At 19.5% G+C, this 12,013-nt stretch overlaps 2 protein-coding genes across 2 annotated transcripts in view; one reads left to right on the top strand and one right to left on the bottom strand. All coding sequences in view use genetic code 6, as the record gives it.

Annotated features, from left to right (window-relative positions):
- The window catches only part of TTHERM_01062930 (kinase domain protein, putative), a gene marked incomplete at both ends in the record, with an annotated part of 8,827 nt that extends 3,323 nt beyond the window's left edge, over nucleotides 1-5,504 (top strand). The window contains 12 exons of the mRNA XM_971427.3: nucleotides 1,328-1,417; nucleotides 1,712-1,801; nucleotides 2,104-2,193; nucleotides 2,509-2,598; nucleotides 2,885-2,974; nucleotides 3,282-3,371; nucleotides 3,673-3,762; nucleotides 4,074-4,163; nucleotides 4,452-4,541; nucleotides 4,765-4,854; nucleotides 5,167-5,256; nucleotides 5,405-5,504. Coding sequence (XP_976520.3) covers nucleotides 1,328-1,417; nucleotides 1,712-1,801; nucleotides 2,104-2,193; nucleotides 2,509-2,598; nucleotides 2,885-2,974; nucleotides 3,282-3,371; nucleotides 3,673-3,762; nucleotides 4,074-4,163; nucleotides 4,452-4,541; nucleotides 4,765-4,854; nucleotides 5,167-5,256; nucleotides 5,405-5,504 — 1,090 coding nt within the window. The remainder of the gene's footprint in view (nucleotides 1-1,327; nucleotides 1,418-1,711; nucleotides 1,802-2,103; nucleotides 2,194-2,508; nucleotides 2,599-2,884; nucleotides 2,975-3,281; nucleotides 3,372-3,672; nucleotides 3,763-4,073; nucleotides 4,164-4,451; nucleotides 4,542-4,764; nucleotides 4,855-5,166; nucleotides 5,257-5,404) is intronic.
- A 966-nt stretch (nucleotides 5,505-6,470) lies between these two features.
- TTHERM_01062900 (hypothetical protein) lies at nucleotides 6,471-6,977 on the bottom strand (the record flags this gene model as incomplete). The annotated part of the gene is made up of 1 exon (XM_971424.1): nucleotides 6,471-6,977. The coding sequence occupies one exon, from the start codon at nucleotides 6,975-6,977 to the stop codon at nucleotides 6,471-6,473; it is 507 nt and encodes a 168-aa protein (XP_976517.1).
- Nucleotides 6,978-12,013: the final 5,036 nt, after the last annotated feature.

Here is a 12,013-nt window from a genome sequence, read left to right as displayed (position 1 = left end):
AAATTTTTCTTAAGCCAACCCTCTTGGTTTCTCCAAAAACGAAAAAATCATTTGAAACTTTTAGTGTTAACTATATCTTATTAAATTAATTATATAAATGCCAAACTTGTATATGCCAGCTATATTTTAATCTTAAATATTATCCTTGAATTGCATCAAAAACATATTTTATATTTTTCTAAATAAAATAACATAAAAAAATTTAATTTTAAATTTCATTCAAAAATGAATGAAAATAGAATAAATTAAATATTTTTCTAGATTAAATTTTAGGAAAGGTTGCTTGCATATTTTTAATTTTATTTAATATTTTAAAAATTATTCGTTTTTTTAATAGTATTAATTTTTTTTATTTAATTTTAATGATTCTAAAGATATTTGAAAATATGAAAATGATTTTATTTACAAAAATACACTTAAAACATCAAAAATTTATTTAATTCTAGTTAGTGAGTTCGCATTCTCATTATCATTTATGTCCAATCTCTAGTTCCTACTGTATTTTTAAGTACACAATTGAAATAGAAATATTAAGATTTAATAATGAATACTGACTGACTTCACTAATTATTTTGTGATTGATTGATCTATCTAACTAAAGACAAATTTATAAATTTATATAATTGATTTGTTGTTTTTATTCACCTATAATTAATTAAATTTCCATAAATTTCTATTCAATATTTTAATATTTATTTTTGTAAAAAATAAATGATATAATAGATTAAATACAACAAATTAGAAGAAGTAATTATTTATTTTTTTTTTTTTTTATCAATAAACTTTAAATTTATTTTTACTAAAAAAAAAGTTTTTAAGCTCTTCATTTTTATCTCATTAGGCTCTCCATATTGATCTGAGGTATATTTATTTTATAAATATTTTCTTGATATTTAACTTTCAGTTTATTTAAAAATTATTTTTCTAAAATAATTTATCAGCTAAATTCATTCATTTTATTTATGCAAATGTTTTTTTGGTTATTTTAACTTAATTTTCTATTTAAATTTTTAAATTCATTATTCATTTTTATTGTTTGACATTTTTTATTCATAAAAACTGTTTATAAGTTTTTAGTTGAGATATTTTTTGTTATAAAAATAAATATTAAACAAACAATATTTTTAAACTCTAAAAATGTTTTTATTAGCTTTTTATTTGATTTATTTTCTGATTTTTATTATATTTATGTTTTTTTTTGTTTATCTTTCTTAATTAATTTAACTTATTTTTTTATTTTAAACATTTGCTTTTATTATTTAAAAATTTCATATTTTTTGTTCTAAATAATTAATTAAATATTTTTTTTGTTTCAATATTTAATTAGATCTAATTAAATTGGTGCAAAAGATGTATCAGACTTAAGTTCTGCTTTAGCAAAATGCACTAATCTCTCAAATTTGACACTTGATCTTAGGTAAAAAAGTTTATTTATTTTGAATTGCGATATTTTTCCTTATTAAAAAAAATTTAAAAGAATGAATATAAATAACTAACTCTTTTAATTTGTTTATTTGCTATTTATTTGATTTACTTTTTTATTTATCTTTTATTGTACTTGAGTTTTTTTTCTTCATTTATTATTTTTAATTTAATTCATTTGTCTATTTTCAAGAAGACTTGTTTTATTATTTATCAATTAAATCATATTTTTTCATCCTTCTAAATAACTAATTAATAATACCTTTTTTCTTCAATATTAATTAAAAAGTGAAAATTAAATTGGTGCAACAGGTGCATCAGACTTAGGCTCTACTTTAGCTAATTGCACGAATCTCTCAACCTTGATACTTTATCTTTAGTAAATTTAGTTTTTTTATTTTGGGCTGTGATATTTTTTTTATTAAAATGAATTTAAAAGAATATAACTCTTTTAATTTGTTTATTAGCTATTTATTTATTTGATTTATTATCTTTTTATTTTTTATTCTATTCGTCTTATTTTTCTTCATTTAGTTTTCTTAATTAAACACATTTATTTATTTATTTATTTATTTATTTTGAACATATTTTATTATTTCCTTTCTTTCTTATTATTTCATATTTTTTCCTTGAAAGTAAATAATTAATTATATCTTTTTTTTATCTTCAAAATTTAAAAAGTAAAAATTAAATTGGTGCAACTGGAGCATAAGGCTTATGTGCTACTTTAGCAAATTGCACTAATCTCTCAATTTTGGAACTTAATCTTCGGTAAAAACAGTTTATTTGTTTGTTTGTTTGTTTGTTTTGGATTGTGATATTTTTCCTTATTAAAATGAATTTAAAGCAACATGGCTGGCTCTTTTAATTTGTTTATTGACTGCTTATTTACTTTTATTTTTTATTATATTTGTGTTTTTTTTCTTCATTTATCTTTCTTTATTTAACTCATTTATTTATTTCCAATATTTGTATTTATTATTTATCAATTCATTTCTTTTTATTTCATATTTTTTTCTTCATTTTTTCCATCTAAATAACTAACTAACTAATTAATAATATTAATATATTTCTATATTTAAAAAGTTGGAATTAAATTGGTGATTAAGGTTCATCATGCTTAGGTTCTGCTTTAGCAAATTGCACTAATCTTTCAAATTTGACACTTTTACTTATGTAAAAACAGTTTATTAGTTTTGGATTGTGATATTTTTCCTTATTAAAACGAATTTTAAACAATAAAACTCTTTTAATTTGTTTATTAGTTGTTTATTTACTTTTATTTTTTATTGTACTTGTGTTTTTTCTACTTCCATCTTTCTTAATTTAACTCATTTGTTTATTTTAAACCTTTGGTTTAATCATTTATTAATTCATTTCCTATTATTTCATATTTTTTCTTCTTTCTTCTTTCTAAAGAGCTAATTAATAATAAATATATTTTTCTTCAATATTTAAAAAGTGACAATTAAATTGGTGCAACAGGTGCATCAGATTTAGGTTCTGGTTTAGCAAATTGCACTAATCTCTCAATTTTGAAACTTTATCTTGCGTAAATACAGTTTGTTTGTTTGTTTGTTTTTTTGTTTTGGATTGAATTGGATTGGGATATTTTTCCTTATTAAATTGAATTTAAAACAATAGAGCTCTTTTAATTTATTTATATATTTGATTTACTTTTTTTTTTCTTTTTTATTGTGTGTTTGTTTTTCTTCTTTAATCTTTCTTAATTTAAATTATTTGTTTATTTTCAGCATTATTTGCTTTTATTATTAATTAATTAATTCATTTCTTATTGTTCCATTTTTTCCTTCTAAATAACTAATTATTTATATTTTTTTTCTTAAATATTTAAAAAGTGGGAATTAAATTGGTGCAACAGGTGCATCAAGTTTAGGTTCAGCTTTAGCAAATTGCACTAATCTCTCAAATTTGACACTTTATCTTCAGTAAATTTAGTATATTTATTTTGGTTTGTTTGTGATATTTTTCGTTATTAAAATGAATTTAAAAGAATATAACTCTTTTAATTTGTTTATTAGTTGTTTATTTGATTTAATTTTCTATTTTTTTATTGTATTTGTTTGTGCTTTTTTTCTTCAATTATCATTTTTAATTTAACTCATTTGTTTATTTTCAACAATGTTTTTATTATTTATTAATAAATTCATTTCTTATTATTTGATATTTTTCTTAATTTTTTCCTCCTAAATAACTAATAAATTATATATTTTTTTTATATTTAAAAAGTAGGAATTAAATTGGTGCAGCTGGTGCCTCAGGTTTAGGTTCTGGTTTAGCAAATTGTTCTAATCTCTCAAATTTGTCAATTGATCTTAGGTAAAAACAGTTTTTTTGTTTTAGATTATGATATTTTTACTTAATAAAATGAATTAAAAAGATAACACTTTTAATTTGTTTATTAGCTGTTTATTTTATTTTATTTACTTTTATTTTTCTTTTTTAGTTTACATATGTTTTTTCTTCATTTATCTTTCTTAATTTGACTCATTTATTTGATTATTTTCAACATTTTTTTATTATTTATTAATTCATATCTTATTATTTCATATTTTTTCTTCAATTATTCTTTCTAAATAACTAATTAATCAATTAATTAATTATATTTTTTTTCTGTAATACTTAAAAAGTGGCAATTTTATTGGTGCAGCAGGTGCATCAGGCTTAGGTTCTGCTTTAGCAAATTGCACTAGTATCTCAAATTTGTTGCTTTATCTTAAGTAAAAAAAGTTTATTTGTTTTTGATTGTGATATTTTTCCTTACTAAAATGAACTTAAAACAAAATAACTCTTTTGATTTATTTATAAGCTGTTTATTTGATTTACTATTTTATTATTCTTGTGTTTTTGCTTCTTCCATCTATCTTAATTTCACTCACTCGTTTGTTTATTTTTAATATTTGGTTTTATCATTTATTAATTCATTTCCTATTATTTCATATTTTTTCTTCTTTTTTTCCTACTAAATAGCTAATTAATGATATATTTTTTCTTCAATATTTAAAAAGTGACAATAAAATTGGTTCAATAGGGGCATCAGACTTAGGTTCTGCTTTAGCAAATTACACTAATCTTTCAGACTTGATACTTTATCTAAGGTAAAAACAGTTAGTTTAATTGTTTTGATTTCTGATATTTTTCCTTATAAAAAGGAACTTACTTAAAACAATTTTATCTTTTTTAATTTACCTCATTTGTTTATTTTCAACCAACATTTGCTTTTTATATTTATTTATCAATTATTTATTTCATATTATTTCTACATTTTTTCCTTCTAAATAACTGATTTATTTTATATTTTTTTCTTCAATATTTAAAAAGTGACAATTAAATTGGTGATTAAGGTGCTTCAGGCTTAGGTATTGCTTTTGCAAATTGCACTAATCTCTCAAATTTAACACTTTATCTTCGGTAAAAACAGTTTATTTGTTTGTTTTTTTGTTTTGGATTGTGATATTTTTCCTTATTAAAATGAATTTAAAACAAAAATGCTTTTTTAATTTATTTAAAAGCTGTTTTTTTGATTTACTTTTCATTTTCATTTTTAATTGTACTTGTGTTTTTTCTTCATTTATCTTTCTTAATTTAACTCATTTATTTATTTATTTTCAACATTTACTTTTATTATTTATTTATTTATTTGTTAATTTATTTCATATTTTTTTTTCATTTTTTTCTTCTAAGTTGCTAATTAATAAAAATCTTTCTCTAATTTTTAAAAAGTGAGAATTAAATTGGTGACTAAGGTGCTTTAGACTTAGGTTCTTCATTAGCGAATTGCACTATTCTCTCAAATTTGGAACTTCATCTTTAGTAAATTTAGTTTATTTGTTTTGGTTGTACTATTTTTCCTTAAAAAATAATGTTTTTTAATATTTTAGTTTAAATTTTTGAATTAAAAAAATAAATTAAATAATATTTCATTTTTTTTCGTGCGTTTTAATTTAATATAATATAAAAGGACAAACTAAATCAATGAATCATAAAATTTGAAAGTAAAATGCAAGTGTCTTAAATCAAAAAGATTAGTTTACTTAAAAATAAATTTCTCATGGTGGTGATAGACAGACAAGACAAGTGGTGAAAAGGGATGAATAAATATAAAATATTTGAATAATAGAAAATAACATATTTATTTAATTAGTACTTTCTAACCAACTTTAATTTAACCCTTAGCTATTAGCTAAAATTTAATTAATAATATATTTTTTTGTCATCAAAAAATATTTGTGTTAATTACCTAAGAATTAATCAAATTCAGATTAGATTTATTTTGTTTTCTTATATTTCTTGATATTCATTTTAATCATATTTCTTATCAGAATAGTAAAATTAGGAAAATTAATAACCAAAATAACTAAGATTATTTTTTTAAAAAGTGAAAATAGAAAATGATTAATTATCAGAAATCTAAAAAAATAGCTCAGCAATAAAAACAAATAAACAAAAAACCATAATTTTAATAAAAAAACATTAAAAAGAAGCATTTTATAAAAATATTAAAAAATTTTTTTTGCAATTTAGCAAATAGTTTATCAGTAAATACAATTAAAAATATAATATAACTCATTCATTTTCAAGGTATCTAAGAATCTAAATTATCTTTATTTCTTCTTCTGAAAACTTTACCTTTAAAAATTTTTGGTAAAATTAAAAATTAGGTACATCATATGATATTTCTTAATATATTAAATAGCAAAATTTTCATAACAAATAATATAACAAATTAATTAATTAGTTAAAATTAGCAATAATATTTTATTAATATTGTAATATTAATATAATTCAAAAAACATAATATTGTTTACAATTAGTAAATAGCTGAAATCTCTATGTTAATACAAGGATTTTAATTGCAAAATGTTTAGAAAAATTAAATAATTTAATCAATCAAATAATTTAGATTTCTAAAGTTCAATAATAGCAAACAAAAAATAATATTTGTATATTTATTTATTTACTTACTAATAGAGATATTTTTAATATTATTATTTATACATATATTATTTTGTATTCATCAAATCAAATCAAATAGAAGACTCGAATTCCAATGGTATTTCTTATTGTAAGAAAGCGTATCTAGGAGCATCCAAACCGAAGGCACATGCATTTTGGAAAACATCTTTGTAAATCTTACCACCAACTAAAGCGTGCTTAGAGCAGAGGCTAGTTAATTATTTAGCAGCAGTAAGGGTGCAATTCAAGATAACAAAGTTGTGACCTTATTAGAGAGAATAGTAATATTAGAGACCACTTTAATTAGGATTAGGATTGTAAAAGAGGGGAATAGTAACAGGTGAGTCAGAAGTTAATGGATTATATGCAACAAAATCTAAGAAGTAGTTTCCTTGAGCAATTCTGAATCTAGCCATACTTTTTCCAGCCTCAGGGCAAGTATAATTGAAATTGGTATTATTGTATTACCAATAGCTTATAGAGCAAGTAGCAGTAGAGCATTCATTACCCACATTCATGGGGTAAACTTAGCAAGAAGCGGTAACTAATAAGACAGCTAAAGCGAATAAAGCCTTCATTTTTTTTTTTGTACTTTTTTTATCTTCTTAATTATTGTTAATTTATAAAATTTTGTTTCTTCTGAATGCAGTATAAGAAGTTAGATAGTTAGATAAATTAATTAATTAATAAGTCAATTCTTAAATAGAAAGAAGTATAAATAGTCATTTTAGATCCTTTAAATCAATTTGGTACTAGTCAGAAAATGACTTAAGATGATTTATTATTTAATAAAAGATTTATTAAATATAAAACTAAAAATATTGGAATATAAAGATTAATTTGACAATTAAATAGTAATTAATTGAAAAAATCATCTATTTTGAGTAATTAGTATAAGCACAAAACTGCTTACATCAGAAATATTATTATTTATTACATTTTTTCTTTAAACGTTTGAGAAGCTAATTTTATTCTTTTCTCTCAAACCATAAAATAAAATATAAAATAAAAAATAAGAATTATTTTTTAGTTTAAGCTTTTTAAAATATTTAGATTTAAGATAAATTGAATGTTAAATATCAAATTTTAAAAATAATAATAATAAAAAGCTATAATAATTTATATATAAAATTCAATTTTCTTTTTAATAATTTCCTCACCAGAAAAAAAATGTGTTTTTATTAAAATAAATAAGTGTATTTAACTAAACATTTTTCTTTTTCTGATAAGTGAATAGATTTGATTTGATTAAATTAATTTCACTCAAAACCAAAAATTATAATATTTAAGATTCTAAGCTAAGGTTATTTGTTATCTGGGAGCATCCAAATTGAAGACTCACGCATTTTAAAAGTATTGCTGTAGAATTTAACAATAAATTAAAGTTTGATTAAAGCAGAAATTAGTGTATTTTAAAGATGCAGGAATGGTAAAGTGACATAGCAAGGTTATAGTATTATTACAGAGTTGAATATTTTGTTAGGGAATGCTTTAAATATCATTTTTGCTGAAAGTAAGAAGAGTAACTTGTAAGTCAAAAGAAAAGTAAGTTATGTAAAAAATACAAGATGTAGCTTACTTGAATATTCCTGAATCTATCTAAATTAATTCTAGAATTAGGGGAAGTATAATAGTAATTTTAGCTATAAATTATTTGTAGCTTCTCGATTTTATAGGTAGAATGTTAGTTATTAACATCAGTGAAGTAAATTTATCAAGAAGAAACAGTTAATAAGACAGTTAAAGTAATACAACTTTCATTTATTTTTGACTTTACTATTTTTTGTTTTAAATAAATTATTAAATAAAATACTAGATAGATATTTTTTAGATTAGTGCTAGCTGATCAAAAATTTGTTCAAATTTTTTTTAATTTGATCAAAAATATTACAATAAATAAATAGATTAATTTATTTGTTAAATCCATAACAGCTATTAAATATTCATCAATTTTGAATAATCAGTCAAAGTATCTATCAAATTAATTTAAGCGAATAAATTATTCAAAATCAATTTATAAAAGAAATATATTAATAAAGATTTATCAAATCAAACAAATTAATTTTAATCAGCATTAAAAAAAATAAAATGTGATCAATTGTTTTACTTGTTGCTAACCTATCTCTATTAAGATTTGCGACTATTTGCTCTATTAAAAGTCTAGATATAAAAGAAAATGAGTACTCTGATTAGTAACTCTGTTTAAAATCTATAGATCCTGCTATTGATATAGATGCAGGAATTCTTTATATTAGCAGATGCCAACAAAATATAATTTTTCTATCACTTTGGGAACAGGAGGAATAATTACAACTAATTTTCTTGGCTATCTTGAAACTTAAGCTATTAGCTAAATTCCCTCAACTGGAGTTATTGGATTTTAATGGAGATAAAATAAATGCTGATTAAATACTTAAAATTTATTTGGTTAGCCTATTTTATTGTTGCCATCTTATAATTAATAATTAATTAATTTATTTATATAAAATAAATATAAAAAATATATATTAAAATAAAATAGTAAAATCCTATGTTTTTTATTTTTTAAGATAATATTTTATTTTTATAAATTAAAAATAAATTCTTAAATTTTATATTTTACATTTTAAAGCTAAGCTTACTTAACTTAGTAGTTAAAAAATAGAAACTAATTGCTTTTATACTTAATTATATATTTGAGATTTCATTTAAAATATTCAAAAAAAAAATAAAATAGTAAAATCCTATATTTTTTATTTTTTAATATAATATTTTATTTTTATAAATTAAAAATAAATTCTTAAATTTACATTTCAAAGCTAAGCTTGCTTAACTTAGTCGTTAAAAAATAGAAACTAATTGCTTTTATACTTAATTATATATTTGAGATTTCATTTAAGATATTCAAAAAAATCAGCTTTTTTAGTTTGAAAACTTATTTTTCAAGCAAGTTAAATAAATCACTAGCATCAATTTTAATTTTGCTTCCATCCAAATATTTTTTACTAAATAAAAAATCAAACAAAAAACTTTTATTAAATCAGCAATAGAATTTAATTATTTTTACAAACCAAAGACAGACTAATCAATTTTCATTAAGTTAAAAATAGGGAGGAAAATAATTTATTTTATAATTTTAAAAAGTTTAAATTTAATTATGTATACCATCTATTAATATGGTAGAATAAAGATGATATTAAATTATTTTTAGATAAGGATTTTAAAAATATGATACCAATTTGAATTTACAGGGGAAGGGGAGAGATGTCACAGCAGGGACATATTGTTTTTTAATGGAAATTTTTCATTCAAAAATGAATGAGATTTTATAATTAAAATAATTCTAGAATTTAAATTTGCATTTGTAGTATTTTTATTTTGTAAGGTCATAATATTTAAGATTAAAATATAACTGGCAGATAAAAGCTTAGCATTTATATAATTTAATAAGATATAATATTACACTAAAAGTTTCAAATTATTTGATCGTTTTAGGAGAAACTGGTGAGTTTGCTTAAGAGGATTTAATTTATTAAAGTAAATTTAATTTTTAATTTTTTTATTTTTTATAAATAATTTATTTACTTACAAAAATATGAATGATATTTATAAATATAAAATCAATGATAAAATCTATATATCTATCTATTTATATTTTAGGTTAAAAACTCTTTTTCAAAATATTAAATAATAAAATATATATTATTCAAACATTTTATATTTATTCATCCTTTTTCACCAGTTGTTTATCATTAGAAATTAAAGACAACTAATCTTTTTGATTTAAGATACTTGCTTAATATTATGAATTTGTATGATTCATTCATTGACCTAAAACTTTTATAATAAATTTGTGTAAATTTTAAATAAATATCAAAATAGAATAAACTTTTAAATTAAAAATTATTCTTTAAATTAATAAATAAAATAATATTAGTGGAATAAAAATATATCAAATAAAAGCTATCAAATTAATTCAATGAGCTTTATTGTTTTTAATTAGTTTTTATAATTTAAAATATCACAATCCAAAACAAATAAACTGTTTTTACCGAAGATTAAGTGTCAAATTTGAGAGATTAATGCAATTTGCTAAAGCAGAACCTAAGCGTGATATACCCCTTGCACTAATTTCATTGTAACTTTTTAAATATTGAAGAAAAAATATATGATTAAATAGTTAATTAGAAGTAAAAAAATGAAGAAAAAATATGAAATAATATGATTAATTAATTAATTAATAATAAAAGCAAAAGTAGAAAATAAAATGATGAGCTAAATTAACAAAGAAAGAACAAAAAAAAAAGCAAGTATAATAAAAAGAAAAAGAAAAAAGAGCTTTATTGTTTTTAATTAGTTTTTATAATTTAAAATAACACAATCCAAAACAAATAAACTGTTTTTACCCAAGATCAAGTGTCAAATTTGAGAGATTAATGCAATTTGCTAAAGCAAAACCTAAGCCTTATGCACCTTCATCATGAATATAATTGTAACTTTTTAAATATTAAAGAAAAAATATATGATTAAATAGTTAATTAGAAGGAAAAATGAAGAAAAAATATGAAATAATAAGATTAATTAATTAATAATAAAAGCAAAAGTAGAAAATAAAATGATGAGCTAAATTAAAAAAGAAAGAACAAAAAAAAAAGCAAGTATAATAAAAAGAAAAAGAAAAAAGAGCTTTATTGTTTTTAATTAGTTTTTATAATTTAAAATATCACAATCCAAAACAAATAAACTGTTTTTACCAAAGATCAAGTGTCAAATTTGAGAGATTAATGCACTTTGCTAAAGCAGAACCTAAGCCTGATGCACCTTCATCACCAATATAATTCAAACTTTTTAAATATTGAAGAAAAAATATATCATTAAATAGTTAATTAGAAGGAAAAAATGAAGAAAAAATATGAAAAAGTAAGATTAATTAATTAATAAAAGCAAAATTCAAAAATAAAATGATGAGCAAAATTAACAAAGAAAGAACAAAAAAAAAGCAAGCACAATAAAAAGAAAAAGAAAAAAGAGCTTTATTGTTTTTAATTAGTTTTTATAATTTAAAATATCATAATCCAAAACAAATAAACTGTTTTTACCGAAGTTCAAGTGTCAAATTTGATCCTAGGTTTTCAAAATTTATATTTTTTCAAAATAAATGATATATTATAAGAATATATAATATATATTTATTCAAATTTTACATTTTGTGAATTTAAAGCTTTCTAAAAACTCAAAAATAAAGCTACTTTAAGCTAATTTAGCTTTATTTATTATATTATTAAGATATATTACATTTCGCCTAATATAAATTAAATAGGCATTTTACTCTAGTTAATTAGGAGGATAAAATGAAGAAAAAATATGAAATAATAAGATTAATTAATAATTTATAAAATTAACAAAGAATGAAAAAATAAGAAATCATAATAAAAAGAAAAAGGAAAACAAATAAAATAAATTAAAAGAGATTTAAGTTTTAAATTAACTTTTATAATTAAAAATATTACAATGTAAAAAAAATAAATTGTTTTATTAAATGTAAGTTTTAATAGTAAAAAACGAAGAAAAAATATCAAATAATAAATAAAAAAAAATTGAAATGAAAATTTTGTTAAAATAGCTAAAAAATTTT

Source organism: Tetrahymena thermophila (genome assembly GCF_000189635.1).
Source record: "Tetrahymena thermophila SB210 genomic scaffold scf_8254828, whole genome shotgun sequence".
Lineage (NCBI taxonomy): Eukaryota > Ciliophora > Oligohymenophorea > Hymenostomatida > Tetrahymenidae > Tetrahymena > Tetrahymena thermophila.
Note: the sequence above shows the minus strand (reverse complement) of the source record. Positions and strands in the feature narration are given on the sequence as shown.